The 15,875-nt window shown below is 36.3% G+C and overlaps 1 protein-coding gene across 1 annotated transcript; it reads left to right on the forward strand.

The window, feature by feature from the left end:
* The first annotated feature begins 13,498 nt into the window (after nt 1-13,498).
* Nucleotides 13,499-15,638, forward strand: LOC146922219 (S-adenosyl-L-methionine-dependent methyltransferase). The gene has a single exon (XM_085715258.1). The coding sequence runs from the start codon at nt 13,934-13,936 to the stop codon at nt 15,314-15,316; it is 1,383 nt and encodes a 460-aa protein (XP_085571384.1). The 5' UTR covers nt 13,499-13,933; the 3' UTR covers nt 15,317-15,638.
* Nucleotides 15,639-15,875: the final 237 nt, after the last annotated feature.

Raw genomic sequence — 15,875 nt, forward strand, 5'->3', positions numbered from 1 at the left:
AGAAGGAGAGAAAAATCCAGAATTAAAAGAACTCCCTTCTCACTTGAAATATGTTTTTCTCACTAAGGATGCCTCTAAACCAGTAATCATCAGCAATACCTTGACACCTTTGGAAGAAGAAAAATTAATGAGGGTGTTAAGAGACAATCAAGGAGCTTTGGGGTGGAACATTTCTGATTTGAAGGGTATTAGTCCAGCTTATTGCATGCATAAAATACACATGGAGGCTGAATACAAACCGGTGGTTCAACCTCAAAGGAGACTTAACCCAACAATGAAGGAAGTGGTAAAGAAAGAGGTGCTGAAGTTACTAGATGCAGGTATGATCTACCCTATCTCTGATAGCTCATGGGTAAGTCCGGTCCACGTGGTACCAAAGAAAGGTGGAATGACGGTGGTGGCTAATGAAAAAAATGAATTAATACCCACCCGTACTGTTACTGGTTGGAGGATGTGTATAGACTACCGGAGGTTGAACACCGCAACAAGGAAGGATCATTTCCCTTTACCATTCATGGACCAAATGATTGAGAGGTTGGCTGGCCAAGCCTTTTATTGCTTTTTGGATGGGTATTCGGGGTACAATCAGATTGCGGTAGCTCCAGAAGATCAAGAGAAGACAGCCTTCACTTGTCCATTTGGTATATTTGCTTATAGGAGGATGCCCTTTGGGCTGTGTAATGCGCCGGCGACCTTTCAAAGGTGTATGCTCTCCATCTTCTCTGACATGATAGAGAAGAATATTGAGGTATTTATGGACGACTTTTCTGTGTTTGGTAAGTCTTTTGATCAATGCTTATTTCACCTAGATGCTGTCCTTAAACGATGCACCGAAACTAACCTTGTTTTAAACTGGGAAAAATGTCACTTTATGGTGACCGAAGGTATAGTTTTGGGGCATAAAATAAGTGCGAAGGGCATAGAGGTGGACCAAGCTAAAATAGAGGTTATAGAGAAGCTCCCTCCACCTGTTAATGTTAAGGGAATAAGAAGTTTCTTGGGGCATGCTGGTTTCTATCGGCGTTTTATAAAAGATTTTTCAAAAATTTCCAAGCCCCTTTGTAACCTCTTGGTCAAAGAAACTGAATTTAATTTTGATGATGAATGTTTGAATGCTTTTTCTTTGATTAAAAACAAGTTGGTAACTGCACCAATAATCATTGCACCCGATTGGGATGTACCATTTGAACTTATGTGTGATGCAAGTGATTATGCTGTTGGTGCAGTTCTAGGCCAACGCAAGAACAAGTTTTTCCATGCAATTTACTATGCAAGCAAAGTTTTAAATGAGAATCAAATTAACTATTCCACAACTGAAAAAGAGTTGCTTGCTGTAATTTTTGCATTGGAAAAGTTTCGTTCTTATCTAATAGGCTCCAAAGTCATTGTTTTTACAGATCATGCAGCTCTTAAATATCTCTTGACCAAAGGGGATTCAAAGCCTCGGCTGTTGAGGTGGATCCTTTTGCTACAAGAATTCGATCTTGAGATTCGTGACAAGAAAGGAGTAGAGAACGTAGTAGCTGATCATCTATCAAGGCTGGAAAAAGATGAGGTGACAAACAAAGAGAAGGCCATCAAGGCCGAATTTCCTGATGAACAACTGTTTGCTATTGGAGAAAGGCCTTGGTTTGCTGACATTGCGAACTTTAAGGCCGGTAACATAGTTCCTGATGATATGACCTATCCTCAGAGAAAAAAATTCTTCAAGGATGCAAACCACTACTTGTGGGATGACCCGTATCTGTTTAAGATAGGAACTGACGGTTTGATAAGACGTTGTGTTGCAGGTAAGGAAGCTCATAGTATCATGTGGCACTGCCATAGCTCAGCTTATGGGGGCCACCATAGTGGAGAAAGAACCGCAGCAAAAATTTTGCAAAGTGGATTCTGGTGGCCCACCCTTTTCAAAGATTGCCACGACTTTGTTGCACAGTGTGACAAATGCCAAAGGACAGGTAACATCTCTAAGAGGAATGAGATGCCCCTATCAGGAATCATCGAAGTTGAACCATTTGATTGTTGGGGCATCGACTTTATGGGACCTTTCCCTTCCTCTTACTCTTTTCTTCATATTCTTGTCTGTGTTGATTATGTCACTAAATGGGTTGAAGCGATACCTTGTGTTGCTAATGATGCTAAGACAGTTGTTAACTTCCTGCATAAAAACATTTTCACTAGGTTTGGAACACCTAGAGTCTTGATCAGTGATGGGGGGAAGCACTTTTGCAATAATTTTCTTGAAAATTTGCTCAAAAAGTATAACATAAGGCACAAAGTTGCAACTCCCTACCACCCACAAACAAGTGGTCAAGCAGAGGTTTCAAACCGTCAGCTGAAACAAATCTTAGAGAAAACAGTTGCGTCAAATAGGAAGGACTGGTCTAAAAAATTAGATGACGCACTATGGGCATATAGGACTGCCTTTAAGACTCACCTCGGGCTCTCACCATATCAGTTAGTCTATGGAAAGGCATGTCATCTACCAGTTGAGCTAGAACATAAGGCGTACTGGGCCATTAAGACCTTAAACTTTGATCAAGAAGCCGCTGGTAAGAAAAGACTCTTGAAACTTAATGAACTGGAGGAGATGAGGCTTAGAGCATATGAAAATGCGCTCATTTATAAAGCCAGGACTAAAAGGTATCATGACAAAAACTTAGTGTCTAGGGATATTAACTGTGGGCAACTAGTTTTGTTGTATAATTCCAGGTTGAAACTGTTTCCTGGAAAGCTCAAGTCAAAGTGGTCTGGACCGTTCTTGGTGAAAAGTGTGTCACCTCATGGAGCTGTCGAGTTGATGACACGTGAAGGTGACCGAAGTTTCAAGGTAAATGGGCAAAGAGTTAAGCCATATCTGGGTGGCGACCTACCGAAGGCAAGGGTAGGACTTATTTTGAATGATCCTTAGGGGTCGTCATGAGTCAAGCTAGTGACGGTAAAGAAGCGCTTGGTGGGAGGCAACCCACATTTAGATTTCAGGTAGTATTTCTTATTTCCTTTTTATTGCTTTCAAATATTCAAAAATACAAAAAGATTTTTGCTGAAACGAACAGAGGAAGAAAATTTTTTGTTTTCCAATACTGTGCAAATCGTGACACGTTTTGGGCCAAACGTGACACGATTTGCCCCCCCTCTGATGCTCCTCTCAGAAATTTTTCTAAGTAAAAAAAAGGTGCCATTCGACATTTCCAGAAACGTGTCACGATACTGAAATCGTGACACGAATTTTGGCACCTAAATATTTTTCTAAGTCTCAAACTGGTGCAATTCGACAATTGGAAATCGTGACACGTTGGCCAAAACGTGACACGATTTCTGGGCAAGAAAATTTTCAAAAATGAACAATCGTGACACGTTTAGCCCAAACGTGACACGATTTTAGCAGTTTCAAAAATTTAACCGTTACAAAACAAAATCGTGACACGTTTTTGGCCAAACGTGGCACGATTTTCCCAGCCTATAAATATATCCAACACGATTTTCATTCCATTCACTTCGAAAAGTAGCCAAACTCTGCCAAAATTTTCCCAGAACCCTAACCTACGATTTTCTAACCCTTTTCTACCAAAAATCTTCATCTTTTCATCTTCTAATCACCAAACCATTACCATACACCTTCATCATCACCAACAAACAACCAAACCCATTATCTCCATCTTAACCCTAACCCTAATATCCAGTTTTTTTCTCCAAATCCTAACCCTAACCATGGTTGAGACCCGCAACAAAGGCAAGTCACAAGCCACATCTCAACCAGCCAAAAAGGCCAAAATAGCACCCAAACGCAAACAACCTATCAAACCTAGCCCTAACACCGCACCCCCACCGTCCATCAACCACCGGTTTTATAATACTGCTACCCGTGACCGTTTCAAGGACATCCGAGGCTATAGGGTGATCCCGGAGAGAGGTTTTGATTTCACCAAACTCATCTCCAACCCTGAATTCCATCAAGTGATCACTGAGAGAGGGTGGGAGTCCCTTGTTAGTATGATTTTCGAGCAGGCCAACAAAACTATTGGGATAGAATTCTATTCCAATGCTAGGTATATGGGGAGGAAGTATGTGTCCTATGTGAGGGGGAAGGAGATAGACTATAGCCCGGAAAGGATTAATCAGTTGCTGGAGATTGTGCCACCGGAGATTTGTGATGTGAAGAGGAGGATGGAGGAGTGCAAGAATTGGGATGATGAAAGGTGGGAGGAGTTGCTAATGCAGATTTGTGTTGAAGGTGCTAAGTGGCATGGAGGGTCACATATGCTGTTGAGGGCTGACTTCAAGCCCCATGCAAAGGCGTGTGCATCTTTTGTGGTGCAAACTATTGAGGGCACCTCTTGTACTTCAGAGATTCCGCTGCCCCGCTTGTTGACGCTGTCTGCTATTCTTGATGGTGCACCCATCAATGTTGGTGAGTTAATTGCCGACAATATCTATATGTTTGCTTCAGGTACCAAGAAGGCACTCCCTCATTTGAGCCTTATCAATTGGCTTTGTGAGGAGGAGGAGTGCGATTTGTTTGCTAATGATTTGAGTGCAGCAATGATGAAGCCTATCACCGACACTTACATGGATGGCTTTGTCAAGGATTATCATGACCGCATGCAGACTATCATGGGTGCCGAGGCAGCAGCAGCAGGACAGCCACAGCCGCCGCCACCACAACAGCCACAGCCACCACCTCAGAGTCAGACTTTTGCTGGAGAGGGGAGCAGCCAGCAGGGTGCCTATGCACCTATTCATCCTATGATGCTGGACTACATGTTCGGCCATGCCAACTGGATGAATGAGGTGTCAGATCAGGAGTATTGGAACCGTCCGAGGTTTGGTCAGGAGTTCACTGAGGCGGTCTGCCTCAACAGGAGGAAGATGACTAGGTCTTTCGAGCGCTTTGATGGGTCCGAGGAGGCTATGGACCACTACTTTGATGTCACCAGAGGTCGAGCTCAGGATAGAGAGCAGGAGATCCGAGCTGACTTTGCTGCTGGTGGAGCTCAGTCTAGGCAGCACTTTGGGGAGGATACCTATGCAGAGGAGGACCCCAACACTTGGATTCCGGAGGACCAGATGCAGGATTGAGTGGGCTACTGATGGCCCACCTATTTTTATTTTTCAGTTTTTGTTTCAGCACTTTGGTTATGTAACTTTAATTTTATGTTCGAACAATTTTAATTGCTTTTAATTAAGTTTAACTCGGTTTTATTCCCCCCGTTTATGTAATTATTCCTGCACTTGTTTATTATTGATGAATTTGTTTGTTTAGTTGACTTTTTACAGTTTGATAACAAATAGTTGTTCAAGTGGTATTCCAAAAGTTCAAAAGGAGGAGTGACTTGGTTTTCAAAGGCGAAGTGTACGGCGTTGCTAGGTAGTCACATATTCCCAGAAATCTCAGCCATAAGGTTCATTGCCATATTTTGTTTTTCAATTTACTTATATTTAGCTTAGTTTTCCATGTAACTACATTTCTAGAACTTGCATTGTTTCTCTATTATTGATTGGTCTTTGTTAATTACACACTGAGGCAAAAGTGCTTGGTCCTGTGAGCCTTTTGAAGCCTACCCTGACTATAATTGTTAAACTTTATCCTTTTCTTAGCCCCTTTGAGCCGGTAGGATTAGAACTTTTTGTTCGGTGATAAACTACATTACAAACTTAGAGACTTTTAGGACTTGTCCCTTATTGTTTTTCTGAGTTAGGCATTGTAGAATGTTGCTTAAAATTAAGTTTGGGGTTGCTATTGGAATTTGCAACCAATTAAGTTTGGGGTGGGGGTACTAGAGAATAAGAGAACAAAAAGAAAAAGAATTGTCATGCAAAATGCAAAAATACATTCAAAAATTGATGTATGAAAAAAAAAAAAAAAGAGATGAAATGAATGATGAAAAAGGGACCAAACTTTGAAACATGCGAGTAACTTCAAACTCGATTGTCCCTAAAAGTTATAAATATTCTCTAGTACCTTTGCATTGATTGTTATTCCACAAGGTGAATGATCGTAGGATTGAATTTATTCTTTAACTTCCGTAGGAATGCCTAACTCTAATTTTGTGTAGCCTACTTATCCAAATATGTCCCACCTTTCACCTAAGCCCCGTTATAACCCTAAAGACCTCAAAAGTGTGTAATGATATTGACTTTGATTGATGTTTAGAAACTTTTCAAGCGTATGGTAATATGTAGATCTGCATGTCGACTGGTAGAACCCTATTTCAAATATTTGCGTGGAGTTGTGAATTGGTGGATGCATACAAGTCAAACTAGCTCATCATTAGCTAGTAAGGTGTTGAACTTTTGGGTACTACTGCTTGAATAGGTAATTGTTATTTCACTGTCAATTGTCAGCTTTGCAAGTAAATTCCTTGAGGACAAGGAATGGTTTAAGTTTGGGGTTGTGATGACATCTTGTCATTACGTAATTTTATATGTATTTCACAAAAATGGAGTTCACAAGGAGACTTATGCAGCAAAAGAGCAGAAAAACTGAAGAAAATACAAAGAAAGAAAACGTGTCACGATTTATCAGAAACGTGACACGATTTAAGAGCTTCAGAAAGGTTTGGTTCGACATTATGAAATCGTGTCACGATTGGTAAAACGTGACACGATTTGGTGAAGCCCTAATTCAGTTTCTTGCTCCAGAAGGTAAAAACGTGTCACGATTCACTTAAAACGTGACACGATTTGGGCGATTTTCTGTGCCTATTTATGCTGAAGTCTATTCCAAAAACAAGGGTTACGAATTTTAGAGAGCCAAGTGCGATTTTGCAACTGCAAGGAAGACCAGGAGGACGATTTCTTCATCTTCCAACCACTTTGTGTATGTTTTATTACCTCTAATGATTATGTTATTTGTAAACACTATTATGAGTAGCTAAATCCATTAGAGGTTAGGTCTGAGATGATTCGTTGTAACCCTAATTGAGATATTATGTTGTGAAACTCTATTTATTGTGAATGATATTCTAGTCTTTATTCAATTCAATTGTTCTTAATGCTTTTTATATCCTGATCAAATATAAATATGATTTTGTGAGAATGAATGACTACTGACCATAGCTTTCTACTTAGACCTATTGAATTGTTCTAATAAACATGGTTAGTCTAGGAATGGATAATCGTTTATTAGTGATATTAGGTTAACGTGCTTTAAACCTTCAAAGATTATTAGACCACCTAAGGGATTAGGGGCTGTAGTTTAAGAAGAGGGTCCTAACTCAAGGGATTGATTAGGACTATTTTGTTAACTATCGTGGGATTAGAAGATCATTCATACGAATAGGTGCAACATAACAATTAGGGGAACATAGATGATTCGAAAGACCTAAACTCATCTCTCTCTTATTCTTGAAAACCAATTTATTTTTAGCAATTACTTTTATGCAATCAAACCAATCTACTGCCTAGTGGCAAATCAAAATAACCTTTATACATCCTAAAATACAACGTAGTTGAATTATTGAGATTAAAAACAGTCCTCGTGGGATCGATATTTTTACTACTTCGATAGTATTTGGTGCACTTGCCAGAGATCTATCATCCTTCATGAGTTAAGTATATATACTACTCTCTAATTGGGCTAGGTTTGTTTACAATGGGCCTAAAACTCTTACTAACAAATTCTAAAAAATTACTACTCATTTATTCGCCAAAACACCGATTACTTATCATATCTAAATAATTACCTCAACTCACCAGTAACTTGGTAAAAATAACTATTCTCACAAAAACACCAAAAATAAATTTCTCAAATAAAATTCTAATTTACCCTTACTCACCAAATGACCAAAATACCCCTTAGTCTAAAAATGACTAAAATATCCTTCTAGGCCAAAATCCACTAATCCCATATCAAATACACACAAAGACGATAAGCACATATAACCACACACAAATACATAAAATAAGTAATTAAAATATCTCTAGATAAAAACGGGTTGTTACACTAAGTATTAAAATTTATATTGTGGCTTGGTTTGATTTTGAAAAAGTCATCTGAAATTCGATCCATACGATTTTTACAAAACAACACTCAAACGAATCCAAAAAAATTCGGTATTTTATAGTTTTCAATATTTTTGGATCAGTTTGCAGTTTTATTTTAAATCAGTTTTTATTTCAACGTGTCTAGTCACAACCCCAAATTTAAATAATTTGGGCACTCAAACAACTTGAAAAAGGTAAAGTAGAAAATAATTTAATAATGTGAGGTTTTTTTTTACAAGAGTAATGTAAGTTTTTTAAATAATTAAATGAAATATATTAATATGTGTGCGTCTAAATGATTTTTTGCCTTTGATTTGCTAAAAATATGTATTGGACAAAACAACACAAGACAGAATAGCACAACATAAGTTAGAACAACACGCGATAAACTTTTATGATATTGAATAATTTTTAGTTTTATACGATTTTTGGTCGACATATAGCTATTTTTGTATTTTAGATAACTTGTACGAGGAACAAAAAGTTGTGTTGTGGTTAAGCGAGGGACAAAAATTTATGTTTTTGTCCTATCCCTTGCCTCTAGTTTGTCATATTCCTTAAACAGTTTTACGAATTAAACACGGTACAACTGAAGTTGTCATGTCCTTCATTTTTTAGCAAATCAAGCGCACTGTCACATAAAAGTATTTGAGTATTACTTTTCCCACCCTATGGCCTCCTCGCGCACCCTGTAAAAATTCCAAAAATACCCCTGGTTCGGATTACATATTCCGAACCATATTGTTAGTGTTTCCGGATTATACAATCCGGACCAATTCGATATGCATATTTTGTGTCTTTCTTTGATGTCAAGGGTCTCTGTTGGCCGTTATACGACCCCTGCATAAGCTGCAAAGCAATTGCAGGGGTCGTATGAGCGGTCAACAATGACCATGACACCACAAACTCTCGTAAAAAACTAAATACATACGAAGAAAATTGAAGAAAAGTGGTGAAGTGTTTTCCGGAAAACTTAATCCGGACCAGATGATATACACTTTTTTGTGTCTTTCTTTGATGTCAAAGGTCTCTGTTGACCGTTATATGAACCCCACACAAGTTGCAATGCAATTGCAGGGTTCATAGGAACGGTCAACAATGACCATGACACCACAAACACTCCTACAAAACTAAAAATTTTTTGAAGAGAATGGAAGAAAATAGGTGAAGTGAAGAATGATGGTGTTTGTTGAAGATGGAAGCCTATTTATAGCCTTAAACAAGTCCTAGGTCATTAATACAGTCAATGAAAACGTGGTAGTAGTTGTAACCGTCCAACCACTAATTGATGGCACTCTTTGAAAAGAAGCCAAGCACTCTTTCAAAAGAAGCCAATGCTGAAGCATTCCGGATTATACATTCCGGAATGTCCTTAGCCCTACAAAGAAGTTCAAACGTTCCCCTCGTTCACCATAAGAGAACCATAATCGCACTAATCCGGAAAATATATTCCGGAATTTAAAGGTTCATTCCGGAACTCCTCGGTGCCATGGCCGGTGGTCTGCACCACACACATTTGTCGGTGGTCAAGTCAAAAAAACGTGTTTTACCACGTTTTTTGACTGCATTAATGGTTTCCCAACCATTTTTCACCCACCCCTCCCTATAAATACCCTTCCAAACCCCACCATTTCTCACACCATCCCTCTCCTCCTCTTCTTCCTTCTACAACCATGGCTTTCCATCGTTGGCCTTTCATAGATAAGGGCCTCGTTGAAAACTTTCAAGGTTTGTATGAACGGTCAATGAGGATGGAACCGCGCTGCAACGAAGGGCGGTTCATCTGAGGGTCGTGTGGGTCAGTGTGGTTATTAGCTTCGCTTGTCGGGGCGTAAGTCTGAGCACCCCCCACCTCCCTCAAAGGCATTGGTTTCTTCTTCCCGCCCTCCTTTTCCCCCCTCCTCCGGTTTTCCTCCAATAGCCAAGCTACTGCTATGTCCGATCACATAGCAGTGGTTAGGCTCTTAGGAGATTAGAATTAGGCTCTTAGGAGATTAGAAATATATTTAGGATGTTATGTAATAAGCTTAAAAAGCTTGAAAATTATTGTAATGTATTGTTCATATATTAATAAAATGAGTTGTTTTTATGTTTGTGTCTTTTTATTTATGTTTTTTATTTTATTCGCATTTTATTTTACGAATTGTAGAGCTTAAAATTGCAAAAGTTCTGTTAAAATACTATTCTGGATTTTAAAATTTGGAACTATCTGAAGAATACTAACAATAAGTTCCGGAAAACAAAATCCGGACTAGGGGTAAAATTGGAAAAAAAAAATAGGGCGCGCGAGGAAAGGCATGGGGTGGGAAAAGTAATACTCAAAGTATTTTCCATTCCAACAACTATTTTTCAAAAGTCGTGACTACTGTTTGATTCCCTTCTTGAAAACAAATTTTTTGTTTTTTTAAATTTTTTTTTGACAAATTTTAAAATTTAAAATTTAAAAACTTGTTTGACAATTCAATTTTACAAGAGTGTTTTTGGAAACTGTTTTTCATTTATTGGTTTTTAAAATGAAAAAGCAAAACAGGTTAAAGGTGTTTTGCTTCTTAATTTTTCAGTTTTTTTTTTGACAGAAATTTTTCAGTTTTTGAAACAAAAAAACACGGAAAAGAGCGCAATTTTCATTAATGACATTTCTATAATATTGTACAACCTGAAAATATAAGATGAAAAAGTTGATTTTGCTCTATGAATAAAAAAAAAAAATAGAATTCTGTAATTTGTGTTCTAGCTGCCTCGTGCTATGTACAATGAGTCGGCTACAAAACCATTTTTTAAAAAAATAGAAATTTCTTTTTTTATTACGCAAAAAAAAAAATCCTTGTTCCATTTATTTTTTGAAAACTTGTTCCATTTCTAAATTGAACTTTTTTATTTACATTTATTTCTAACTTGTACTTTTTTATTTACATTTTAAAAAAAATGACTTCCTATTCTTGGTTAAAATTTTAACCCGTCAAAGAGTGACTTAATTGGTAAAGATTTGACTCATCCGTAAAGTCGTGAATTTAACTCCCGCTGCTTATGTGAAGACCTCTTTGATGGATGATTTGTAAATGTTCTTTGAGTCTTGAGGCCTATATTATCCCTAGTGAGCCTCCAAATTTCATTTTCAATCACTATAAAAAAATTTATGTTTTAATTCCTTTAAAATTTCTATGGAATAAAAATGCCGACGAAATTGTTTTTCGGGGCTAAAAATGCTAATGAAAAATTCTAGAGGAACTGAAAAAATTGGTAGAAAATATTACAAGAAATAAAAAAATACGATTTTTTTTAAGGATTAAAAATGAAATTCGGGATGTTTATAGCGACATTTGTTTAATTAACCAAAAAAAACTAATTAATATCTCATGTTTTGATAATATAATAACTCAATTACACCTCTAAAAAAACTTAATTACAGTTTGATCCTTTATTTCTAGTCGTGGAATTCAATTGAGTGAGTTATTCAATTTAAGGAACTAAAATGAGATATAAAAACTGAAACATGTATTCAACATCATTTTGTAGTTTTCAAAAGATATTTTAAAAAGGCTTAATTAATACTTTGGTCCCTTAACTTATTTTTGGATTTCAATTTGGTCCCCTAACTTTAAACTGTCTCAAAGTGGTCGCTTAAGTATACATCCGTTTACTATAGTGGTCCCTTCCGTTAGTTTTTGTCAAAAAACTATTAACCTTTGCCACGTGTCAGTTTTGATTGGTGATCAATGGTTGAATTTGAAAAGCACACATGGCATACGGTGGACTCACAACATATGATAATTCTTATTCACCATCACCATTTCTTCACCACTATTTCTTCATCAACAACAATTTCTTCACCATCAACAACTATTTCTTCATCACCATCAACAACAACAACCTTTTCAACAACCACAAACATCTCGATCTCAATTTCAACAACAATTATTGTTGCTGCTGCTGTTGTATTCATCCATCTAAAAAGGAAGAAAAGGAAGAATTATTGTTGCTGTTGTATTCATCCATCAAAATCGTGAAGAAGAAAAGGAAGAATTTTTTTTTTTGATTGAATCCTTCACTAAAATCTCAAATTAATTGGATCCATCATCATCTTCACGACCCATATCCAGATCTCAATTCTCTCTTCCACAAAACCATCTCCACGTTTAATCCCATCACTCAAATCATCACCAACCTCACAATCCTTCTTTTTTCCCTCCAAAGTTTCAACCTTTAACCTTTTCTCAAAACCCCATTTCCCAATTCATGCTAATCAAATCCACCATTTCCAATTTCCATTTTCCAGCCTGAATCCGAATTCAAAGAGAAAAAGGGTAGAAGAGAGTCAAAGAGAAAAAGGGTTGAATTTGAATCTCTCTATTATGGTCTGTCAAAAATTCAGATAAGCCACACAAGCTTGAAACCAATAAGAGTGGGCTCAAGAAATGTGGAAGGAAAGTTGAAGCTAAAGAAGTTTCTGTTACTGTTAGTCCTACTACAAGTGCTGAAGAAAATATGGATGTTCGGTCCACTGATGATGATTTGATTGAAGTCATGTAACAAGTTGCAGTTCTGAATTTTGTCATTCTCAAACTTTGTTTGGATGAGTATTGATGACTGAAAAATGAATGAAATGAAGATGATGATGATTATGATTCTTGTTTTGGGTAGTAATTTCTTTTAAGAATGTTAAGGAAAATGAAAGGAAGATGGCGATGGTGTGTTTGTAATTTTCAGGTTTTTTTTAAGAAAAAATTAAAATTGTTTTATTATAATAATAATAATAATAATAATAATAATAATAATAATAATAATAATAATAATAATAATAAGAATTATCATATGTTGTGAGTCCACCGTATGCCATGTGTGCTTTTTAAATTCAACCATTGATCACCAATCAAAACTGACACGTGGCAAAGGTTAACAGTTTTTTGACAAAAACTAACAGAAGGGACCACTATAGTAAACAGATGTATACTTAAGGGACCACTTTGAGACAGTTTAAAGTTAGGGGACCAAATTGAAATCCAAAAATAAGTTAAGGGACCAAAGGTTTAATTAAGCCTTTTAAAAATAAGGAAAATGATAACAAGTGCCCTTGGGACATTGTTAAAACATCTTTTTTTTACAAGGTTTAAGCATAAAAAATTAGTACTGTACTAGTTTTTACCTTGAAAATTATGTAATTATGACTTTTATATATGTTTGACTTGTATTTTCAAGACAAACTTTCTTTTTGTAAATTCCTTAAACAATATCCTTAGGACACTTGTTAGCAAGACAAACAAGTTTTATCAATCTTTAGTCTCAAACTGTTTTCAAAACTATGATTGCAGACAACTTTTATTTTTCATTTTCTTCTTAAAAACAGTTTTTGAAATTGATTTATAAAATAGATATTAAAAACTAAAAATCAAAACACATTCAAACTTTTAAAAAAAATATAAAGTCGTGAATAATTATTTAAAATTTTCTTATAGCTTCGTGCCCGGCACATTTGTGAAGTCAAACTTCTTTCATGTGCATTTCTATCAATCCAAGATTTTCTACCAATAAACCTGGATCGAAACTTTTTTGAAGTATATTTATTGCTTGCATTTCTTGGATCATGTGCTATAATTATAGTTTATTCACCACTTGACTTAGTTGACCACTTTGAGTGTTCTATAATCCTCTTTTTTGACATAAGTTTTCTGTAATATTACATCTCATTTGTGTATACATTTTTCATTCAATTCAATGAAGCAGTTCTTCAACAGCAATTACTCTAATGAAGCAAGGAGCATCGTCTTGTCCTTTCTATTTCACTAGAAGAGAATTCGTTCGTGTTTCTTTTACGGTATGATGCACTCCTACTATTTTTCATTTCCTTCAATTGTTTGCTCCTAGTTTTTTATGTATTCGCAACCACAAGACGACTTCAATCTAATTTGCATCCTTCAAATTTGACGGTAATATCAAAAATCGCGATATAATGGGGAGGTCATGTCTTCCCAAATGCAAACCTGCAAGAGTGATGGGTTGGCTACAAATTATTTTGGGAGGGTTAGTAATCTTAGTAAGTATATTAAGCCTAACTAGATTCTACTATGCTGGTTTTTTCTTTCACAATGAAGAAATATGCCAACATTTCTTTACTATAAGAGATGTAAATGATGGTTTTGATGCCAAAGCACTCTCTGATAGAGTTGGAGAAGTATTGGATATGTTGGAATCTTTGCAGGGAAAACTTGAGTTAAAAGAACAAGAAATGGAGAAAAACAAGAGCATAACTTTAGATAAGAAATATTTAGAGGATGAAATAGTTAGGCCTCTTCATAGTGCTAATGTTGCTTTAAGACAGATTAGACTTCCAAAGTTTGAAGAAAGAGGGAACTCCACAGTAAAAGAGGATCCTTTGATTAATTTTTTTGTCACTGAGGAGATTAGAAAGTATATAACCCCAAAGGAGAATAGAGTTAGTAGGATTAATCTATATGGGTCAGACAAGGTTTATAACACAATTGGGCATGCATGTGTTTTGCATAAGAAAGAGCTAGAACAGTACATGGACTATGACATTGGTTCATACTGTGATGATGATTGGAATTTAGCTCAAAAGCTTATGCTTAATGGGTGTGATCCTTTGCCTAGAAGAAGATGTTTGACAAGAGCTTCAAAAGTTTACAGTAAACCTTACCCAATCAATGAGTCACTCTGGAGATTACCAGATGAAAGAAATGTGAGATGGGGGAATTACCAATGTAGAAATTTTGAGTGCTTATCAAGCAAGAATCCAAAGAAGGGCTATTCAAAATGTACAGGATGTTTTGAAATGGAAAAGGAAAAGCTGAAATGGGTTACTAATAGCTCACTTTCTGCAGACTTTTTGATCAGTGATGTTTTGGCTATTAAACCTGGAGAGATAAGGATTGGACTAGACTACGGAATCGGCACCGGCACGTTTGCTGCAAGGATGAGGGAAAAGAATGTAACAATTGTTTCAACAGCTTTGAACATTGGTGCTCCTTTCAATGAGATGATAGCTCTAAGGGGTTTGGTTCCTTTATATGTTACATTAAATCAAAGGCTTCCATTCTTTGATAACATTATGGATTTGGTTCATACAACTGGCTTTATGGATGGTTGGATTGATCTGCTATTATTGGATTTCATATTGTATGATTGGGATAGAATTTTAAGACCAGGAGGTTTACTATGGATTGATAGGTTCTTTTGTAAAAGAAAGGATTTAGATGATTATATGTACATGTTTCTTCAACTAAGGTACAAGAAACACAAGTGGGTTATTTCTCCAAAGTCAAAGGATGAAATATATCTCTCTGCATTGCTCGAAAAACCTCCAAGAGCCATATGAACACAATCAATTTCTTCTTTCTTTTCTTGTATTTCTGCTAATGGTGAATTTTAAAGTATAGATCGACATTTCATAATTATGTCACAATCATAGATTAATTTAGTAAGATTTACTTCCACATACGTGGCTTTGCCCGTAGTGAACAATTGCCTAATGTATTTTCTCTATAATATTACCTCAAATGATGTAAACGAGATCGGATACTTACGTTCTGAAGCTTGTTCTTAAATTGAAAAATGATTCAAGCTATTAGAATTTAAGTATACCTTCCATGTCTTTAAATTTTCTTTAAACATTTAGCAATTTATGTCTCCAGTTAAAACTTTTGTCTTTTCACACTCTACTTTTGAAAGGAATCTGTCAACAACATCAAATCAATGTTAAGTTTGAGATTTTTTAACAAATTAAGACGTTGTCTGTGAAAGAAAAATCGAGAAGAGACTTCTAACCACGCTTCACTGTCGTAAAGTCGAGTAGATCTGCAGATCCACACAAAATTCTAGCCACTTTCATCCTTTTCATGTGATCTTACTTCTGATAATGAAGGCGATTGATTTTA

Source organism: Medicago sativa, chromosome 5, assembly GCF_051527215.1.
Source record: "Medicago sativa cultivar Bolivia chromosome 5, Bolivia_mono, whole genome shotgun sequence".
NCBI lineage: Eukaryota > Viridiplantae > Streptophyta > Magnoliopsida > Fabales > Fabaceae > Medicago > Medicago sativa.